We start from the raw sequence: 22,192 nt of genomic DNA, 5'->3' as shown, positions 1-22,192 counted from the left end.
ACCCCTGTGCTTCACGGTTGGGATGGTGTTTTTCGGCTTGCAAGCCTCTCCCTTTTTCCTCCAAACATAACGATGGTCATTATGGCCAAACAGTTCTATTTTTGTTTCATCAGACCAGAGGACATTTCTCCAAAAAGTACAATCTTTGTCCCCATGTGCAGTTGCAAACCGTAGTCTGGATTTTTTAAATGGCAGTTTTGGAGCAATGGTTATGTCGATATAGGACTCGTTTTACTGTGGATATAGATACGTTTGTACCTGTTTCTTCCAGCAACTTCACAAGGTCCTTTGCTGTTGTTCTGGGATTGATTTGCATATTTCGCACCAAAATACGTTCATCTCTAGGACACATCTCCTTCCTGAGCGGTATGACGGCTGCATGGTCCCATGGTGTTTATACTTGCGTACTATGAACATTCAGTTCTATGACAACAGCTCTGGTGGACATTCCTGCAGTCAGCATGCCAATTGCCCACTCCCTTAAAACTTCAGATATTTGTACAGATGAACCTTCAGGCGTTTGGATATTGCTCCCAAGGATGAACCAGACTTGTGGAGGTCTACAATTTTTTTTTCTGAGGTCTTGGCTGATTTCTTTTGATTTTCCCATGACGTCAAGCAAAGATGCACTGAGTTTGATGGTAAGCCTTGAAATACATCCACAGGTACACCTCCAATTGACTCAAATAACGTCAATTAGTCTATCAGAAGCTTCTAAAGCCATGACATAATTTTCTGGAATTTTCCAAGCTGTTTAAAGGCACGGTCAGCTTAGTGTATGTAAACTTCTGACCCACTGGAATTGTGAATTATAAGTAAAATAATGTCTATAAACAATTGTTGGAAAAATGACTTGTGTCATGCACGAAGTAGATGTCCTAACCGACTTGCCAAAACTATAGTTTTGTAACAAGAATTTGTGGAGTGGTTGAAAACAAGTTTTAATGACTCCAACCTGTAAACTTCTGACTTCAACTCTAGTTGTTCTGGAAATTGGCCCAATATTGCTCTCTAGAGGGATTTACACGGTTATCCAAACGTAGTGCCAGGGTAAGCCTACACTAAACACAGACCTTATTTTAAGTGTTTCTAAAATCCCATAGGGGAAGAATGTATGGTGGAAAACAATTGGAACCATTTCCTTGTTTGATGGCTAGGTTATATGGGTATTATGACTCATACTGTAATACTCTATAGGCAGAGGGTAGCTTAATTAGCCTTATTCTCTGTAATAATGGTATGGGAATAATGATGCATTTTATTTGTAAAGTGGTTTCTTGCATCAAACAACATTTTCAGTCACCTCCTTGTCTGAAGGACAAGTGGATGAACAGGCTAATGTCAAGCCATTCATGTTTTTTTCAAAAGACTGGATTGTAGGCCTACATTGAACATCACACATTGGCTGCTACTGTAGGCTGAATGATATAACAGCCATTTCCATGTTTAAATGTTATTCGATGCATTTTCACCATTGTTTTTTATGGTAGGCCACTCTGGTAAGTCTACATAATGATCAAATAGCCACAGTAACCTACATGGCCACTGTTAAAACTATAATTTAAAGTGGGTAGAGCATCAGTGTCCACAGTAAACGAGCACTGGAAGTTGCACAGAATGAAGTTGCTCCCCTGCAATGAAGTTGCTCCCCTAAAACCGAAGTTGCTCCCCTGCTGATTTTTTTAGACTATCAGGGAGCAGGCTCTTACCAGCATATTTTTCTGCATAAAATCCTATTGTCCTCTCAACAGCAGAAATATGACAAACATAGAGAGCATTCGGAAGGTATTCAGACCACTTGACTTTTTCCACATTTTGTTACATTACATCCTTATTCTAACATTGATTAAATTGTTTCCCCCCCTAATCAATCTATACACAACATCCCATAATGACAAAGCAAAAAATATATATACTTAAATATCACATTTACATAAGTATTCAGACCCTTTACTTAGTTACAGATGTTTCTGCGTCTATTTAGTCAGTTACAGTCTTGTCAATTGCCACTGAAAAATAGGTGTTTGATGAATATTTGAGTCATTATTTTTGTTGACGAAATTAACACTGATATGCAAAGGTGTGGACTCGAGTGTCACAGGGCATGTTCGACATTGCAGCCGACTGCCAAATGACTGATCAAATCAAGTTATATTTGATTTTGACTGATCTACAAATCACCTTGCATCATAAATAACGACTCATTATTATCTGTTTATCAGTCAGTCAGTCAGTCACAATTTACCCATGACACATCACGGTTTTGATGCTCTCGAACACGGCGACAAATTTGATGACTTCTGACTCAAGTTGATAGAAAATAAAATATCTTTAGACTTGACTTCGACTTGGAGCCTCAAGGCTCGGGACTCGATATTGACTTTAGAATGATGACTTGAAATTGTCTGCCCATGTTTTGTAACATTTTGTAACTCATTTTGTGGCACAGAGTCCATGAATTATTCTCCACCCAGTCAGAGACAGTAGCCGCAACATCTTCCTCTGATTGGACCAGCAAACTGTCAATCAACACAGGTCGGGTGAGTTAGCAAACAGATTGTTGATTTTCTGTACAGCTTTTAGATCGGGGCAGCGTAAACATCAAATTGTAGGGAGATAGGATTGCCATGTTCGCTTTGCAAGCTCACCAGCAATGGATCATCACGCAACAACTACTAGCATAGGTCTTTCTCATAGGGGATTTTAGAAACACTTCAAATAAGGGCCAATTTAAAACTTGCACAATAAAGTACACAGAATTGTCAATTTGATGAAATGTGGGCAACTTATTCATTACTACATTTAGCTAACATTAGATAAGAATCCAGAGATTCTTACATTTGCCTTGATTCGGCAGTCTCGTTCAGATCATCATGGCATTTGTTGTTCTTTAATGCAATAAATTAGCATTTCATTTTTGGCGGGTAAATACATATATTGATAAAAATCACCTTGTCCTAGAGAGATTTACACTATTATAAAAACGTCACTACACTAAATGAAACACAGCCCTTATTTTAAGTGTTTCTAAAATCCCCTATGGGGAAAATGAATGGTGGAAAAACGATTGGAACCATTTCCTTGTTTGACCGCTAGGTTTATGGGTATTAGGACTCATACTGTGGTACTCAACCAGTTAGCAAGTCAGAAATGTCAGAGTACTGACTAGTACATGAATGTGGCATTCGTCCCACCTCTGCTGATATGTGGTTGAATCATATTCTACCTGTTTTTTCCATGATTAACTGAACCTGTGGCAGACACACATTCCTCTGCATTTTTTATGTTCAGTAGTGTGGTCAAGTGCCACAAAGAGGGACTTAGGAAAATTGCAATTGGGTCAGAACAGGGCAGCATGGCTGGCCCTTAGATGTACACAGAGAGCTAATATTAATAATATGCATGTCAAAATCTCCTGGCTCAAAGTGGAGGAGAGATTGACTTCATCACTACTTGAATGCACCGAGATGTCTGTTTGAACTACTGATGCACAGCTCAGACACCCATGCATACCCCACAAGACATGCCACCAGAGGTCTCTTCACAGTCCCCAAGTCCAGAACAGACTATGGGAGGTGCACAGTAGGTTACTAGGTGGTAACTAGCCTCCCCTAAGAACAATGTCTAATAGCTGACACAAAAAAGCAATGTTGAGGAAAAAGATGATATGTGGAGGAAGGTCATGCTTTGGCGAATAAACTATAAACTGAAATAAATGGCTTCAGTTTACACTTTTTTTTGTGTTATTTCATGAAATGTTGTTTTCAGAAAAACTGCCCCCGACAGGATAACTGGCTTCTGGGGGTGCCAGTTAGTTACCCTGGTAGAAGATTATGGCAATCATGATTATGGCAAGTGTGTTAAAATCCATTTAATCAGTTATATTTAGAAATGATTTAGTAAGTAATACTTACAAGCTAAGTCTAGTTGTCTTATTTTAACTATTTAAATAAAATAAGGGGGGGTAATGGTGTTGCACATGTCACCATTCATATCCTCACTATGAGGAGATTTGATGTAAAGTTTCTCTTTTTAACTCACCTGCACATACATTTTCTTTGTTCTTTCTTTGTTGTTCCTTTTCCATACAATCCATTATGTACAATTGTACTAAATATTATTTGCTTAACGCAATATTATAAATCCCAGCAGTCTTTAAAATGACATTCAGGAGCAAAAGGTTATCAATAGTTTTTTCATTCATAAAAATGTTTTATTAATTGGAATATAATATTGGAGTGGAATATAACTAATAACATTGGTTTAATAATAACTTAACTAATTAACTCAGTGTAACATTTATGTGGCAACTCTCTTATGCTCTGCCATTGCATGATTCTAATTTGTAGATAGGTCACAAATAAAGCTATCCCCAGTAAAATTGGAACACAACTCATGAGTCCACCTCCTGCACTGCTCACACCTAATCCAGTCCCCACCTGTGACTGAAAACAGGGGGAGAGATGCCAATTGAAAAGCTCTCTCTTAAAAACGTAGGTAACTATCTAGCGATATGACATAATGATGTAAAGCTATCAGTCACTTGTGGAAACATTTAGAAATGCAATTAAGTTGCATGATCTTTTTAATGTATTTTACCTCAGACGATCTGGTAGTAAGGTTGCTAGCTAGCACTCCTTGCAGCTTATGCTAACTAGCTAGCATTTACTGCTAGTGAAGTTGCTAGCTAGCAAGTTAGCATAAACTAGCTCTAACTGGGCTAGTCTTTGTCTAAATGACAGGTAGAAACACATTCCTAACCATAAAGGGGTACCGTATTACTACTTTACTCAAAATTATTAAAAAAAATTCTCTCCAAACAAGTGGATTATTTATCTTAAGGATTTCCTACTTCTATATTTAAAAACATTTTTTTTTAGATCGAACGTCATTGGAATATATCTACAACTTTTTTTACATTTACATTTTTTTGATCAACTTACCACAAAATAATTTTGTTGATATATCTCTGAAAGTTGTGATAACACAAAGGACATTTTTTGTTGAGTTAGAGCAGTGGCAGACAAAGTGTTGGGGAAATAATTTGGGGACATCTTGTGGTCTTAATGTGAATTAGTACCCTAGTACATAGAGCATGACTACGTGGAACACAAATACACATTATGGAACAGCACGGACACATGCATACAAAAACAAGATTATATACGCACTATACACACATGTACACATTGATTTTGTGATCAAAGAATGATGTTTCTACCTCCATGCTTCACGGTTGGGATGGTGTTCTTGGGGTTGTACTCATCCTTCTTCTTCCTCCAAACATGGTGGGTGGAGTTTAGACCAAAAAGCTCTATTTTTGTCTCATCAGACCACACAACCTTCTCCCATTCCTCCTCTGGATCATCCGGATGGTCATTGGCAAACTTCAGACGGGCCTGGACATGCGCTGGCTTGAGCAGGGGGACCTTGCGTGCGCTGCAGGATTTTAATCCATGACGGCGTAGTGTGTTACTAATGGTTTTCTTTGAGACTGTGGTCCCAGCTCTCCTCAGGTCATTGACCAGGTCCTGCCGTGTAGTTCTGGGCTGATCCCTCACCTCCCTCATGATCATTGATGCCCGACGAGGTGAGATCTTGCATGGAGCCCCAGATCGAGGAGGATTGCCCGTCATCTTGAACTTCTTCCATTTTCTAATAATTGCGCCAACAGTTGTTGCCTTCTCACCAAGCTGCTTACCTATTGTCCTGTAGCCCATCCCAGCCTTGTGCAGGTCTACAATTGTACCCCTGATGTCCTTACACAGCTCTCGGGTCTTGGGCATTGTGGAGAGGTTGGAGTTTGATTGAGTGTGTGGACAGGTGTCTTTTATACAGGTAACGAGTTTAAATAGGTGCAGTTAATACAGGTAATGAATGAGTGGAGAACAGGAGGGCTTCTTAAATAAAAACTAACAGGTCTGTGAGAGCTGGAATTCTTACTGGTTGGTAGGTGATCAAATACTTATGTCATGCAATACAATGCAAATTAATTACTTAAAAATCATACAATGTGATTTTCTAGATTTTTGTTTGAGATTCCGTCTCTCACAGTTGAAGTGTACCTATGATAAAAAAAATGACCGACCTCTACATGCTTTGTAAGTAGGAAAACCTGCAAAATCGTCAAGTGTATCAAATACTTGCTTTCCCCACTGTACTTCTTACTTCCCAGGCTCAGGATTTGATGTTCATTGACGTCAGTGCGCAATGTTGCCAACGTAGCACAGTTTCCGGTTCGAGCAGAAGTACGTGGCAGCCATCTTGTTTCCCGTTGCTACTGAAATAAAATAAATAATACGCTGAGCTGAACTTCACTGCGAACCCGTAAAACAAAGTGAGTAAAAATCAACTGATATACATGGTTAATGTCTATATGTGAAAGCATACTGTGTCGCTATGGAATTGAGGCTATAACTTTGCTAATTTCCAGTTGCTCGTCTTGTCCAATAGACGATTGTTTTGGAAGATGAACATAGGCGCCATTTCCCTCCCCGCTCTCTGAGCAGCTTATTGGTGGCCAGCTGAAAGTAACAGAGGCGTTTAAGAAACTACCACACTGAGTCCGCCATTTTGGCTCTTGTCTAAACTCTGTCTCGTGCGACTGGCGATTTTTGGTAGATCCCGAATGCCGTCAGTTTCACAACGAACTGAACCCTTAGAAACCTTGATTGGTGGAATCTAGTCCGAGGTTTGATTGGTCTGAAGGACAGATCCAAACGTAGTCTTTATTGGTTAGAGAGCCTTTCCCCAACTTTGCAAAGCTTTGTAAACTTTCCTTTGATTTATCGCTTCCTTTTGTTCAGTGGCGAATAAACAGTATCACAGGCCACTGTATAACGTATCATTGTCTTCCATGTCTCTCTTCCCTTGTCCAGGTTGCGCTTGTTATATGCTAGCTAACTGTTAGCTACCGGTGTCTCCCTACGTTTGCCTAACAATAAATGATCACACCGTGTTACTGTCTAAGTTAACTAGTTAAGCTAAACAGCTGCTGGTTTAGCCAGCAGATCCGACCCGCTTGCTTCAACTGTAAGCAATAGTTCGGGTCTGCTGTCTATCACTGGTTAGGATAGTTTTTGCTCATTCCAAAAATGATTTAGTTGGTTAATAATAGGTAGCTACGTTAAATGTTTATCGTCAGTGTTGCATGTTGTTGGCTTGAACAAACCAAACTATTAGCTAGCTATGTACAAGACACATTTGGGCCATCTACTGTTTATTAGCTAACGTAGTTTGTCTGAATACAGGCAGGAGGCTGAAGGCATCAATAAAGAACTCACTAAAATCTCAAATTACAACAGACATCTTTCTCACATTTTGCTAATGCCCATTAAACCGAGATATGTATCATGTTCATTGTTTACATTCCAGTGTGTTGACTGACAGTTATTGTGAATCACATTATGTGCACACTGACTCTTCAAATACTTGAGGACTTGAAGTCTGTGCCTTGTCCCCTGAGCAGCATGATAAACAGCATTTTCTGCTATCTTGCCAATGTATAATTGCTTCAAACTATGTGATGGAAAGAAAATCATTCCATGCAATACCTGTTTCAATATGCAATTTGGAGAGTACTGTAGCAGCCTATGTATTGTACAATCCAAAACTAACTATACTGAGCACAAATATAAATGCAACATGCAACTCTTAAAACGATTTTACTGAGTTACAGTTCATATAAGGAAATCAGTCAATTGAAATAAATTCATTAGGCCCTATTTTACAGATTTCACATAAGTAGGCAGGGGCGCAGCCATGGACGAGCCAGGCCCAGCCAGTCAGAATTGTTTTTTCTCCACAAACAGATAGATTCTCCTCAGTTTCATCAGCTGTCTGGGTGGCTAGTCTCAGACAATCCCACAGGTGAAGAAGCCAGATGTGGAGGTCCTGGGCTGGCGTGGCTACATGTGGTTTGCAGTTATGAGGTCGGTTGGACGTACTGCCTAATTCTCTAAAACGAGGTTGGAGATGGCTTATGGTAGAGAAATAAACATTAAATTATTATGCAATAGTTCTGGTGGACATTCCTGCAGTCAGCATGCCAATTGCTCGCTCCCTCCCTCAACTTGAGACATCTGTGGCATTGTGTTGTGCCAAAACTGCACATTTTAGAGTGGCCTTTTATTGTCCCAGCACAAGGTGCGCCTGTGTAATGATCAGCTTCTTTATATGCCACACTTGTCAGGTGGCTGGATTATCTTTGCAAATGAGAAATGCTCACTAACAGGCATGTAAACAAATTTGAGCGGGATAAGCTGTGTGCGTATGTAATATTTCTGGGCTCTTTTATTTCAGCTTGTGAAACATGGGACCAACACTTGTTGCTTTTTACATTTTTGTTCAGTGTCTAAGGACTACTACTGGTTGACTATTAAGGGTACAATATTTGTTGGGCTATTTTACATGATTAGTTCATGTTCTCACCATCCACCAACTAGCCTAAATTCTCAATCTAGAGCAGGGGGTGTCAAAGTAATTTCATGGCTATCACACCAAGCACAGCTCTATACAGGAAGGATCTGTTCTCTAAATGCAAACAGGAGCATACATTAAGGTGGTGCCTGAAACGGGTCTAAGAAAAGCATGCAGTATTTTACTGACGGACGGTACAGTTCTGCCTAACCCATTCATGGATGCTAACTACCTTTAGTGCCTATTGACGATAGTATCTTCTGGCCGGGGAGTTTTGTTAAGGCCCTCTACGCTTGTTCTGAACTTTACAATGTATCACTTGCGGTGCAGTTTTGGAAACATAAGGAACGTACGTATCTTTCATATCAGCTATAAATAATTATCAAAAATCAAACTTTAATTACTACACACCTTTTTTATAGGGTTAGTGTTCGCACATGGCCATATCTCCATATTACGGTGCTTGTTTACGGAAGACCGATGGAAGACAGGCCTCCACCTGTGTGTAAGCTAACTGGGGAGGAAGTGTAGTTCTTCAACTGGAGGCACACACAGTATGGATCTGTTCAAAACTGCTAGAGTAGGTGTATCTTTGTTATTTCAAAGATTCTTTCTCTTTGTTATGAACAATAAGGGAGATATCAGCACATGTTTTTCAATAACTGTTTTGCAAGCAAGGATTATTGACATTTCTAAACGTTGAAACACAGGGTTGTAATTGTACTTCACATGCAGATAACTGCTAAAAAAGGTTTTCGAGGGCTAAGTTCTGCCCTGCTTTTTCCTGCGTTGCTGCAGGTAGGCCCCCAACTATCACAGCAGCTGTTAGCTTCATAACTTTCAACTTGACTTTGATATCCAGTCTAAATGCACCATTACAATGTAATCAGAAAATAAACATGCATATTGTTAATTTATGCCCCATTACTAAATTATCAACATCTAGAATCAGTTTTTCCTTTTGAGCGCAGACAGGATTGAAGCCAGTGAGACTGTTTATCATCCAAATTTAGGATGGACAAACTGTGTGTAGCCCGTGTGTGTGCATGTTTTTGTGTAGGTAAGCCTAGTTTATGCAGGTGTGTGCGTGCATGACTTAGCCCGGCAGCCCTGAGGGCTCTTTTCTGCTGTTTGTTTGTGAAAGTGATACCCCGGCTTGTGCGTGTTTGGTTCTAAACAGCGACTGTAAGGAAACATGTCCCAGACACCAGCAGCACAAGTAATGGGAAGGTCTCTGCTGCAGAGTGACCTTGTCAGGTGTCCTCGTGGAGGAGGTTTGGGTGTAGAAGAGCCTGCCTGCACCGCCATAGATGGCTATCGCTGGAATGGAATAATCTATGTGCAGTCTAGCTGCTCTATAATCATTAACCAGCCTGCTACCAGCTCTACTCTGTTCCCAGCTCTACTCTGTTCCCCTGCTCTCGCTGTACCAAAATAGAAAAGGGAACATTGAGTCTCTCTCAATTCCATTTCAATTTAAGGGGCTTTATAGGCATGGGAAACATATGTTTATATTGCCAAAGCAAGTGAAATGGGTAATAAAAAAAAGTGAAATAAAATTGACAGTAAACATTACACTCACAAGTCCCAAAAGAGTAAGTATGTCTATGATGTGCAAATAGTTACGAAAGGGAAAATAAACATAAATATAGGTTGTATTTACAGTGGTGTTTGTCACATCTTGCTGCTGAGATGGCACACTGTGGTATGGAAGTTTATCAAAATTGGATTTGATAAACTTTGGGTCTGTATGTAATCTGAGGAAAACGTGTGTCGACAATTAGAGGTCGACCGATTAATGATTTTTCAACACCGATACCAATTATTGGAGGACCAAAAAAGCCGATACCGATTAATCGGCCGATTTTAATAAATAAATAGAATACATGTATTTGTAATAATGACAATTACAACAATACCGAATGAACACTTTTAACTTAATATAATACATCAATAAAATCAATTTAGCTTCAAGTAAATAATGAAACATGCTCAATTTGGTTTAAATAATGCAAAAACAAAGTGTTGGAGAAGAACGTAAAAGTGCAATATGTGCTATGTAAGAAAGCTACCGTTTCAGTCCTTGCTCAGAACATGATAACATATGAAAGCTGGTGGTTCCTTTTAACATGAGTCTTCAATATTCCCAGGTAAGAAGTTTTAGGTTGTAGTTATTATAGGACTATTTCCCTCTATACCATTTGTATTTCATTAACCTTTGACTATTGGATGTTCTTATAAGCACTTTAGTATTGCCAGTGTAACAGTATAGCTTCCGTCCCTCTCCTCGCTCCTCCCTGGGCTCGAACCAGGAACACAATGACAACAGCCACCCTCGAAGCGGTGTTACCCATGCAGAGCAAAGGAAACAACCACCCAGAGTGAAGTTTGAAACGCTATTAGTGCGCGCTAACTAGCCAGCCATTTCACTTCGGACACACCAGCCTCATCTCGGGAGTTGATAGGTTTGAAGTCATAAACAGCGCAATGCTTGACGCACAACGAAGAGCTGCTGGCAAAACGCACGAAAGTGCTGTTTGAATGAATGTTTACGCGCCTGCTTCTGCCTTCCACTGCTCAGTCAGATACTTAGATACTTGTATGCTTAGTCAGATTATATGCAACACAGGACACACTAGATAATATCTAGTAATATCATCAACCATGTGTAGTTAACTAGTGATTATGATTGATTGTTTTTTATAAGATAAGTTTAATGCTAGCTAGCAACCTCCCTTGGCTTACTGCATTTGCATAACAGGCAGTCTCCTTGTGGAGTGCAACGAGAGAGAGGCAGGTTGTTATTGCGTTGGATTAGTTAACTGTAAGGTTGCAAGATTGGATCCAACGAGCTGACAAGGTGAAAATCTGTCTTTCTGCCCCTGTACGAGACAGTTAACCCACCGTTCCTAGGCCGTCATTGAAAATAAGAATGTGTTCTTAACTGACTTTCCTAGTTAAATAAAGGTGTACAAATATATATAAAAAAATCGCCACCCAAAAATACCGATTTCCGATTGTTATGAAAACTTGAAATCGGCCCCAATTAATCGGTCAACCTCTAGTCTCAATGGTCATACATTTGGCAGGAGGTTAGGATGTGCAGCTCCAGTTTCTTCCTCATTTTGTTGGCAGTGTGCTCACAGTCTGTCTTCTCTTGAGGGCCAGGTCTGCCTTTGGCGGCATTTCTCAATAGCAAGGCAATGCTCACTGAGTCTGTACATAATCTAAGCTTTCCTTAATTTTGGGTCAGTCACAGTGGTCAGGTATTCTGCCACTGTGTACTCTGTTTAGGGCCAAATTGCATTCTAATTTGCTCTTTTTTTGTTAATTACTTGACACATTGGAAAGCATTATCTTTTTGTTTTCTCGTGATTTATTGGGGTCTAATTGTGTTGCTGTCTTGGGGCTCTGTGGGTCTGTTTGTGAACAGAGCCCCAGGACCAGCTTGCTTAGGGACCTCTTCTCCAGGTTAATTTCTCTTTAGGTACTGGCTTTGTTATGGGAGGTTTGGGAATCACTTCCTTTTATGTGGTTGTAGAATTTAACGGCTCTTTTCTGGATTTTGATAATTAGCGGGTATTGGCCTAATTCTGCTCTGTATGCATTATTTGGTGTTTTACGTTGTAGGATATTTTTGCAGATTTCTGCATGCAGAGTCTCAATTTGGTGTTTGTCTTGATTGGTGAGCGGACCCCAGACCTCACAACCATAATGGGCAATGGGTTCTATAAGTCTTTCAAGTATTTTTTTAGACAGATAATAATTAGTATGTTGAATTTTATGTTCCTTTTGATGGCACAGAAGGCAATTCTTGCATTGTCTCAGATCGTTCACAGCTTTATGGATGTTAGCTGTGGCGCTTATGTTTAGGCCGAGGTATGTGTAGTTTTTTGTGTGCTCTAGGGCAATGTTGTCAAGATGGAATTTGTATTCGTGGTCCTGGCAATTTGACCTTTTTTTTGGAACAGCATTATTTTTGTCTTAATGAGATTTACTGTCAGGGCCCAGGTCTGACAGAATATTTGCAGAAGATCTAGGTACTGCTGTAGGCCTTCCTTTGCTGGGGACAGAAGCACCGGATCATCAGCAAATAGTAGACATTTGACTTCATTTGACTTCAGATTCTAGCAGGGTGAGGCCGGATTCTGCAGACTGTTCTATTGCCCTCACCAATTCGTTGATGGACACTACCGTTCAAAAGTTTGGGGTCACTTAGAATGTCCTTGTTTTTCAAAGAAAAGCCCAACAAAAAATTTGTCCATTAAAATAACATCAAATTGATCATAAATACAATGTAGACATAGTTAATGTTGTAAAGGACTATTGTAGCTGGAAACGGCTGATTTCTAATGGAATATCGACATAGGCGTATGTGTTCCAATGGCACGTTGTGTTAGCTAATCAAAGTTTATCATTTTCAAAGGCTAATTGATCATTAGAAAACCCTTATGCAATTATGTTAGCACAGCTGAAAACTGTTGTGCTAATTTAAGAAGCAATAAAACTGTCCGACTTTAGGCTATTTGAGTATCTGGAGCCATCAGCATTTGTGGGTTCGATTACAGGCTCAAAATGGCCAGAAACCAGAATAGAAAGAGGAGTGGGAGGCCCCGGTGCACAACTGAGTTTCCATCTTGTCCAGCTGTGTATGTAACATTTCACGTAAACCCTGTTTCTTTTCTGCATCGAAGTAGTGGTCCTTGTAACTAGCATCGAGCGTGGTGGCGACACAGTAAAGAGGCTCAGAGAGAATTCCACATTCTTGGGCATGCAATACGGCTTTCCTCCGTACGAAATCCTCATTGACCCACTGTGATGTCAGACTCAGCATGCTCATGGGGCTGTCATCGCTGGTCCAAATGTCAGTTGTGAAGCTAATAGCAGCGACGCCCATAGCAAGTCGCTCATGTACGTGTTTCAACAATACTGTGCAACTCCGGTAGGGCAACATCTGAAAAATAGCTCCGACTTGGTAGTGTGTGCCGGTGCTCGACCAGTCGGCGAAAGCCAACATCCACGACAGAGAACGGTTGATTGTCAAGGGCAATGAATTCCATTATCTTGGCGTTAATGGAATTAGCCTTTGAGTTGCCTCGCTGAAATTCTTACTCTTTCAAATGATGGCTCGATTTGAACTTGTTTAGTTGTTGAAGTGTGCACTTAGTATTTTTCTGCTTTTACTGTGCATTGCTGTATTTTTTTGTGGCGTTATTACGTCATCTACTTACTTTGGGTAGGCATGTCAGCTTTGACATCGGTTTTGCACATTGGTGTTAAACTACACACCGGGCCAGTGCCGATGTTGGCATTTTAAGCTAATATCAACCAATAGGTTTTTCAATTTCTTTCTTAGGTTTTTGCATTTTTTCATCAAACAATTTGTCATTGTTGTTCATTTTCTTTTTTTCTTTTTTTCTTTATTTCACCTTTTATTTAACTGGGCAAGTCAGTTAAAAACAAATTCTTATTTACAATGACAGCCTACCAAAAGGCCTCCTGCGGGGACGGGGTTCTGGGATTAAAAAAATAAATACAATATAAATATAGGACAAAACACACATCACAACAAGAGACACAACACTACATAAAGAGAGACCTAAGACAACAACATAACAAGGCAGCAACACATGACAACACAACATGGTAGCAGCACAAAAACATGGTACCAACATTATTGGACAAGTCAACAGCACAAAGGTCAAGAAGGTAGAGACAACAATACTGTGTTGTCTGCTTTACATTTTTAGATTTGACAGGGAAGCTGAGAGGTCAAATAATACTGTTTAGGTTTTTTACTGTGAAGTTTACACCATTACTATTACAGTGAAACGTTTTGTCCAGGAAATTGTCTTGAAGGGTTTGACTTTGTTGTTGCCTAATTGTGTTTTGGTAGATTTCCACACTACTTTCCTTCCATCTTTTCGCAAGATGTCACCAACAGAGATGCTCGCCTCGCTTTGACTCTTTAGGAAACTATGCAGTATTTTTATTTATTTTATGTATTATTTCTTACATTGTTAGCCCAGAAAATCTTAAGTGTTATTACATACAGCCGGGAAGAACTATTGGATATAAGAGCGGCGTCAACTTACCAACATTATGACCAGAATACAACTTTACTGAACTGGATCTGTTTTTCGGACCACCATCCAGGACATTGCATCTAATCCCAGAGGCCGACCCAAAACAACCTCGCCGCAGGAGAGGTAGACGCAGTGGCTGTGCACACCACTCACCGCTTCAGAGTATATTACTCGCCAGTGTCCAGTCTCTAGACAACAATGTGGATGAAATTAGGGCACGGGTTGCCTTCCAGAGAGACATCAGAGATTGTAACATTCTCTGTTTCACGTAAACATGGCTCTCGGGATATGTTGTCTGAGTCGGTACAACCACCACAAGAAGAAGGGCAGGGATGTATGCTTCATGATTAATGACTCATGGTGTAAGCACAACAACATACAGGAACTCAAGTCCTTCTGTTCACCTGACCTAGAATTCCTTACAATCAAATGCCGACCACATTATCTCCCAACAGAATTTTCTTTGATTATAGTCACAGCCGTGTATACTCCCCCCCCTATCACGTGGACTGGGAAATGTTCTGGGAAGCCTCAGAGAATAACATTGTTTTATATGCTGACTCGATGAGGGAGTTTATAAGGAAGTGTGTTGGAGATGTTTTACCCACTGTGACTATTAAAACCTACCCTAACCAGAAACCGTGGCTAGATGTCGGCATCAGCACCAAACTGAAAGCGCGAACCACCACATTCAACCATGGAAAGATGTCTGGGAATATGGCCGAAAGTAAGTGTAGTTACTCTCTCCGCAGGGCAATCAAATAAGCGAAATGTCGGTTAAGGGACAGAGTGGAGTTGCAATTCAACGGCTCAGACACGAGATGCATATGGCAGGTTTCTACAGGCAATTATGGACTATAAAAAGAACACCAGCCACGTCACGGACACCGACGTCTTGCTTCCAGACAAGCTAAACACCTTCACCTGCTTTGAGGATAATACAGTGCCACCGACAAGGCCCGCTACCAAGGATTGCGGCCCCCCCTCCCCCTCCTTCTCCGTGGCCGATGTGAGTAAGACATTTAAACGTGTTAGCCCTCGCAAGTCTGCTTGCCCAGATGGCATTCCTAGCTGCATGCGCATACCAGCTGGCTGGTGTGTTTATGGACACATTCAATCACACCCTATCCCAATCTGCTGTCCCCACATGCTTCAAGATGGCCACCATTGTTCCTGTATCAAAGAAGGCAAAGCAAACTGAACTAAATTACTATCGCCCCATAGCACTCACTTCTGTTAACATGAAGTACTTTGAGAGGCTAGTCAAGGATCATATCACCTCCACCTTACCTGCCACCCTATACCCACTTAAGATTACATACCGCCCCAACAGGTCCACAGACGATGCAATCGCCATCAGACTGACCTATCCCATCTGGACAAGAGGAATACCTATGTAAGAATGCTGTTCATTGACTACAGCTCAGCATCCAACACCATAGTACCCTCCAAGCCCATCATTAAGCTTGAGACCCTGGGCCTCAACCCCAACCTTTGCACCTGGGTCCTGGACTTTCAGATGGGCCGTCCCCAGGGGATGAAGGTAGGAAACAATGCCTCCATGTCGCTGATCCTCAGTACTGGGGCCCCACAAAGGTGCGTGATCAGCCCCCTCCTGTACTCCCTGTTCACCCATAACTGCGTGGCCATGCACGCCTCCAACTCAATCATCAAGTTTGCAGACGACACAACAGTAGTTGGTGTGATTACCAACAACGACGAGACAGCCTACAAGGAGGAAGTGAGGGCCCTGGGATTGTGGTGTCAGGAAAACAACCTCTCACCCAACGTCAACAAAACAAAGGAGATGATCGTGAATTTCAGGAAACAGCAGAGGGAGCACCCCCCTATCCACATCGACAGGACAGTAGTGGAGAAGGTGGAAAGATTCAAGTTCCTCGGTGTACACATCACTGAAATGGTCCACCCACACAGACAGCGTGATGAAGAAGGTGTGACAGCGCCTCTTCAACCTCAGGAGAATGAAGAAATTTGGCCTGTCACCTAAAACCTCCGCAAATTTTTACATATGCGCAATTGAGAGCATCCTGTCGGGCTGTATCACCGCCTGGTATGGAAACTGCACTGCTCTCAACCGCAAGGCTCTGCACAGGGTGGTGCGGTCTGCACAACGCATCACCGGGGGCAAACTACCTGCCCTCCAGGACACCTATAGCACCCGATGTCACAGGAAGGCCAAAAAGATCATCAAGGACAACAACCACCCAAGCCACTGCCTGTAAACCCCGCTACCATTCAGAAGGCGAGGTCAGTATAGGTGTATCAAAGCTGGGACCGAGAGACTGAAAAACAGCTTCTCAAGGCCATCAGACTGTTAAACAGCCATCACTAACACAGAGAGACTGCTGCCTACATACAGACCCAAATCATTGGCCACTTTAATAAATGGATTACCAGTCAATTTAAATAATGCCACATTAATAATGTTTTCATATCTTACATTACTGATCTCATATGTGTATATACTGTGTTTTATACCATCTATTGCATCTTGATTATGCTTCTCATCCATATACAGTGGGACAAAAAACTATTTAGTCAGCCACCAAGTGTGCAAGTTCTCCCACTTAAAAAGATGAGAGGCCTGTAATTTTCATCATAGGTACACTTCAACTATGACAGAATGAGAAGAAAAAAAATCCAGAAAATCACATTGTAATGAAATGTAATGAATTTATTTGCAAATTATGGTGGAAAATAAGTATTTGGTCAATAACAAAAGTTAATCTCAATACTTTGTTATATACCCTTTGTTGGCAATGACAGAGGTCAAATGTTTTCTGTAAGTCTTCACAAGGTTTTCACACACTGTTGCTGGTATTTTGGCCCATTCCTCCATGCAGATCTCCTCTAGAGCAGTGATGTTTTGGGGCTGTTGCTGGGCAACACGGAAACTTTCAACTCCCTCCAAAGATTTTCTATGGGGTTGAGATCTGGAGACTGGCTAGGCCACTCCAGGACCTTGAAATGCTTCTTACGAAGCCACTCCTTCGTTGCCCGGGCGGTGTGTTTGGGATCATTGTCATGCTGAAAGACCCAGCCACGTTTCATCTTCAATGCCCTTGCTGATGGAAGGAGGTTTTCACTCAAAATCCCACGATACATGGCCCCATTCATTCTTTCCTTTACACGGATCAGTCGTCCTGGTCCCTTTGCAGAAAAACAGCCCCAAAGCATGATATTTCCACCCCTATGCTCCACAGTAGGTATGGTGTTCTTTGGATGCAACTCAGCATTCTTTGTCCTCCAAACACGACGAGTTGAGTTTTTACCAAAAAGTTATATTTTGGTGTCATATGGTCAGATGAAATTCTCCCAATCTTCTTCTGGATCATCCAAATGCTCTCTAGCATACTTCAGACGAGCCTGGACATGTACTGGCTTAAGCAGGGGGACACGTCTGGCACTGCAGGATTTGAGTCCCTGGCGGCGTAGTGTGTTACTGATGGTAGGCGTTTGTTACTTTGGTCCCAGCTCTCTGCAGGGTATTCACTAGGTCTTGTATGTCTTCCATTTCCTAATAATTGCTCCCATAGTTGATTTCTTCAAACCAAGCTGCTTACCTATTGCAGATTCAGTCTTCCCAGCCTGGTGCAGGTCTACAATTTTGTTTCTGGTGTCCTTTGACAGCTCTTTTGGTCTTGGCCATAGTGGAGTTTGGAGTGTGACTGTTTGAGGTTGTGGACAGGTGTCTTTTATACAGGTACCGAGTGGAGGACAGAGGAGCCTCTTAAAGAAGAAGTTACAGGTCTGTGAGAGCCAGAAATCTTACTTGTTTGTAGGTGACCAAATGCTTATTTTCCACCATAATTTGCAAATAAATTCATTACAAATCCTACAATGTGATTTTCTGGATTTTTTTTTCTCATTTTGTCTGTCATAGTTGAAGTGTACCTATGATGAAAATGTACAGGCCTCTCATCTTTTTAAGTTTGAGAACTTGCACAATCGGTGGCTGACTAAATACCTTTTTGCCCCACTGTATTTATATTAGAGGTCGACCGATTATGACTTTTCGACACCGGTACCGATTGTTGGAGGACCAAAAAAGCCGATACCGATTAATATTTTTTTTATTTTAAATTTTAATTTTAATTTTTTATATATATATATATAAAAAAATATAATGTATTTGTAATAATGACAATTGCAACAATACTGAATTAACACTTATTTCAACTTAATATAATACATCAATAAAATAAATTTAGCCTCAAGTAGATAATGAAACGTTCAATTTGGTTTACATAATGCAAAAACAAAGTGTTGGAGAAGAACGTAAAAGTGCAATATGTGCTATGTAAGAAAGCTTACGTTTCAGTTCCTTGCTCAGAACATGAAAACATATGAAAGCTGGTGGTTCCTTTTAACATGAGTCTTCAATATTCCCAGGTAAGAAGTTTTAGGTTGTAGTTATTATAGGACTATTTCCCTCTATACTATTTGTATTTCATTAACCTTTGACTTTTGGATGTTCTTATAGGAAACAACCACCCCAAGGCTCAGAGCAAGTGAAGTTCAGATGAAGCTCAGTGAAGTTTGAAACGCTATTAGCGCGCGCTAACTAGCCAGCCATTTCACTTCGGTCACACCAGCCTCATCTCGGGAGTTGATAGGTTTGAAGTCATAAACAGCGCAATGCTTGATGCACAACGAAAAGCTTCTGGCAACATGCACGAAAGTGCTGTTTGAATGAATGTTTACGCGCCTGCTTCTGCCTTCCACTGCTCAGTCAGATACTTAGATACTTGTATGCTTGTATGCTCAGTCAGATTATATGCAACGCAGGACATTCTAGATAATATCTAGTAATATCATCAACCATGTTAACTAGTGATTATGATTGATTGTTTTTTATAAGATAAGTTTAATGCTAGCTAGCAACTTCCCTTGGCTTGCTGCATTTGCGTAACAGGCAGTCTCTGCAACGAGAGAGAGGCAGGTCGTTATTGCGTTGGACTAGTTAACTGTAAGGTTGCAAGATTGGATCCAACGAGCTGACAAGGTGAAAATCTGTCGTTCTGCCCCTGAACAAGGCAGTTAACCCACCGTTCCTAGGCCGTCATTGAAAATAAGAATGTGTTCTTAACTGACTTGCCTTTATTTAATCTTTATTTAACTAGGCATAAAAAAAATAAAAAAAACGGCAAATCGCCACCCAAAAATACTGATTTCCGATTGTTATGAAAACTTGAAATCGGCCCCAATTAATCGGCCATTCCGATTAATCGGTCAACCTCTAATTTATATGTACATGTTCCTATTCCATCCCTTTACATTTGTGTGTATAAGATAGTTGTTGTGGAACTGTTAGATTACTTGTTAGATATTACTGCACCGTCAGAACTAGAAGCACAAGCATTTTGCTACACTCGCATTAACATCTGCTAACCATGTGTATGTGACCAATAACATTTTATTTGATCTATAGCATTTCTTAATATTATTCAGTTCCTTTGGCTTTGATGCCTCGTGATTGAGCATAGTAGAGTGATTTTAAAGTGATCTGATAGGGTTGTCAGTGGACTGACTGAATGCTCTAAGAGACTCTGGGTTGAGGTCAGTGATAAAGTAGTCTACAGTACTACTGCCAAGAGATCAGCTATAGGTGTACCTACCATAGGTGTCCCCTCCGAAGCCTACCATTGACAATGTACATACCCAGATTCCGACAGAGCTGCAGGAGTTGTGACCTGTTTATGTTGGTTATGTTGTCGTAGTTTTGTATAGGGGGGCTTATGGGGGAGGGAATGCTGTTACCTCCAGGTAGGTGTTTGTCCCCCTGTGTGCAGAGGGTTCTTGTCCAGTTCTGGCATGAAGGTCGCCATAGTCCCTGGGCCTGGAAATTGTTGATCTCCCCCTATGGGGATTCTACTGGTGGTATGTAGGTAGCACACAAACATTTTTCTCTGTTGAAATTATTTCCTTATTTAGTTCTAGCCAGATGTAAATTGTTCCTGTTTTGACTAATTTTAATAGAATGGGTTAGGTGTGTTCTATACCAAATTAGCATACCCCCTGAGTCCCTTCCCCGTTTCACACCTGGTAGTTTGGATGGGACTACCAGCTCTCTGTAACCTAGAGGGCAACCAGTGGGTCTGTCTCCTTTATATCATGTTTCTTGTTGGATGACAATGTCTGTATTTCCAATTGCTTTGATGAAGTCTGGATTCCTGCTCTTTAGGCCAAAGGCAGATGACCTCAGACCTTGTATATTCCAGGATGAGATAATAAAGACTTTGTTTTCCATAGTGTCTAGTGTTGTTTTATGGTGTCTGTCCCTCCTCTCTCACTCTCTGTCCATATTCTCTTTCGCTCTCTGTCCGTCCTCTTTGTCCCCCCTCACTCACTCTCTGTCATCCTCTCTCTGTCCCTCCTCCCTCTCTGTCCCTCCTCTTTCTCGCTCTCTGTCCCTCTTTCTCGCTCTCTGTCCCTCCTCGCTCTCTGTCCATCCTCTTTGTCCCCCCTCACTCGCTCTCTGTCATCCTCTCTCTGTCCCTCCTCACTCTCTGTCCCTCCTCTTTCTCACTCTCTGTCCCTCCTCACTCTGTCCCTCTCTCTCATCCTGTAACAGCTCTCTCCTTTCTGTCCTTCTCCATCCTTTTGGCTCTCCCTCCCCCCGGTTTGTTCAGTGACGGAGCAGGTTTGTGTTCTATCTCTCTGGCTTGTTGTTTCTCGGTACAGTGGGGGATTTGCAGCAGTAATATGCAGGATAAGCCTCAGGTCATTCCACCATCATCTATGCAGATTGCCAGCTAAAAGCAACTCTCAGTAAATTGCTTTGTCCCCTCCTCTCACCTAAATCTCTCACTTCAGTACACTTCATTGCCAGGACATTACGTTTCCTTAATCTGTTGCTAGACAGATCTTTAGACATGCAGTTCTCCAAACACCGTTATGGATCCCAAATGGCACCCTATTCCTGTAGTGCCTTACTTTTGACAAGAGCAACCCATGCATGCGTGTGCTCATCCTAATGTAAACGTTAGTGCGTAGAACAGCATGGCTGAATGTCCGTTTAACCCATGGCGAGATAACAGCAGGGCATTTATATGACATTGCTGAAATGGTTTTATGATGACATTTTAATTGTAGAACGAGAACTGTCTGGGAGCATAGTTTTAGGGCCAAGACAACAATAGTTGTTTATTGACATTGTCCTATGTCTTGTCCACCCACAAACATGAACTCAATTTGTTGAGGTGCCTTTTTTTGGCCTGATTTGATCAGCTACCTTTGTAGAATTGGAAATGCACTTAAAATGATTTTTGAAGACCCTTTTTTTTTAAGTCTTGAAAACATTTTTTTTTTACTAAATACCTTTTGTTCATTGGTAGGTTAGGTATTTCATTTAACTATTTCTAAATCTGGATCTTACTATCAGATAAACTAATTCATTCTCATGTATTTAGTTGTGTTATTATTCTAGTACATTTTTAGTGAATGAAATATGTACTTCAATGAAGGTGTTTTATTAGCACTAACACAGATTACAATATTTAGTAGATTGTCTGGATGTTATCTTTCTACCTACTGTGACAGAGGAAGGATGTGTGACAGAGGAAGGATGTGTGACAGAGGAAGGACAAGCGTGTGCTTGTGGACTTGCACGCATGCCTGTGAACACGTAGATCACAGCGCGTCTGCTCAATATGCCTTTGCTCTTT

The 22,192-nt window shown here is 41.1% G+C and overlaps 1 protein-coding gene across 6 annotated transcripts in view; it reads left to right on the top strand.

The window, feature by feature from the left end:
- Nucleotides 1-6,202: 6,202 nt before the first annotated feature.
- Nucleotides 6,203-22,192, top strand: part of nfyc (nuclear transcription factor Y, gamma) — a 44,305-nt gene continuing 28,315 nt past the window's right edge. For all 6 annotated transcript variants that reach the window (XM_036970630.1, XM_036970638.1, XM_036970636.1 and 3 more), the window contains exon 1: nucleotides 6,203-6,337. In XM_036970630.1, coding sequence (XP_036826525.1) covers nucleotide 6,337 — 1 coding nt within the window. In that variant the 5' untranslated portion in view covers nucleotides 6,203-6,336. The remainder of the gene's footprint in view (nucleotides 6,338-22,192) is intronic.

This window comes from Oncorhynchus mykiss, chromosome 32, assembly GCF_013265735.2.
Source record: "Oncorhynchus mykiss isolate Arlee chromosome 32, USDA_OmykA_1.1, whole genome shotgun sequence".
NCBI classification, from domain to species: Eukaryota; Metazoa; Chordata; class Actinopteri; order Salmoniformes; family Salmonidae; genus Oncorhynchus; species Oncorhynchus mykiss.
The sequence above is the reverse complement of the archived record's forward strand: the minus strand, read 5'-3'. Positions and strand labels throughout refer to the sequence as shown.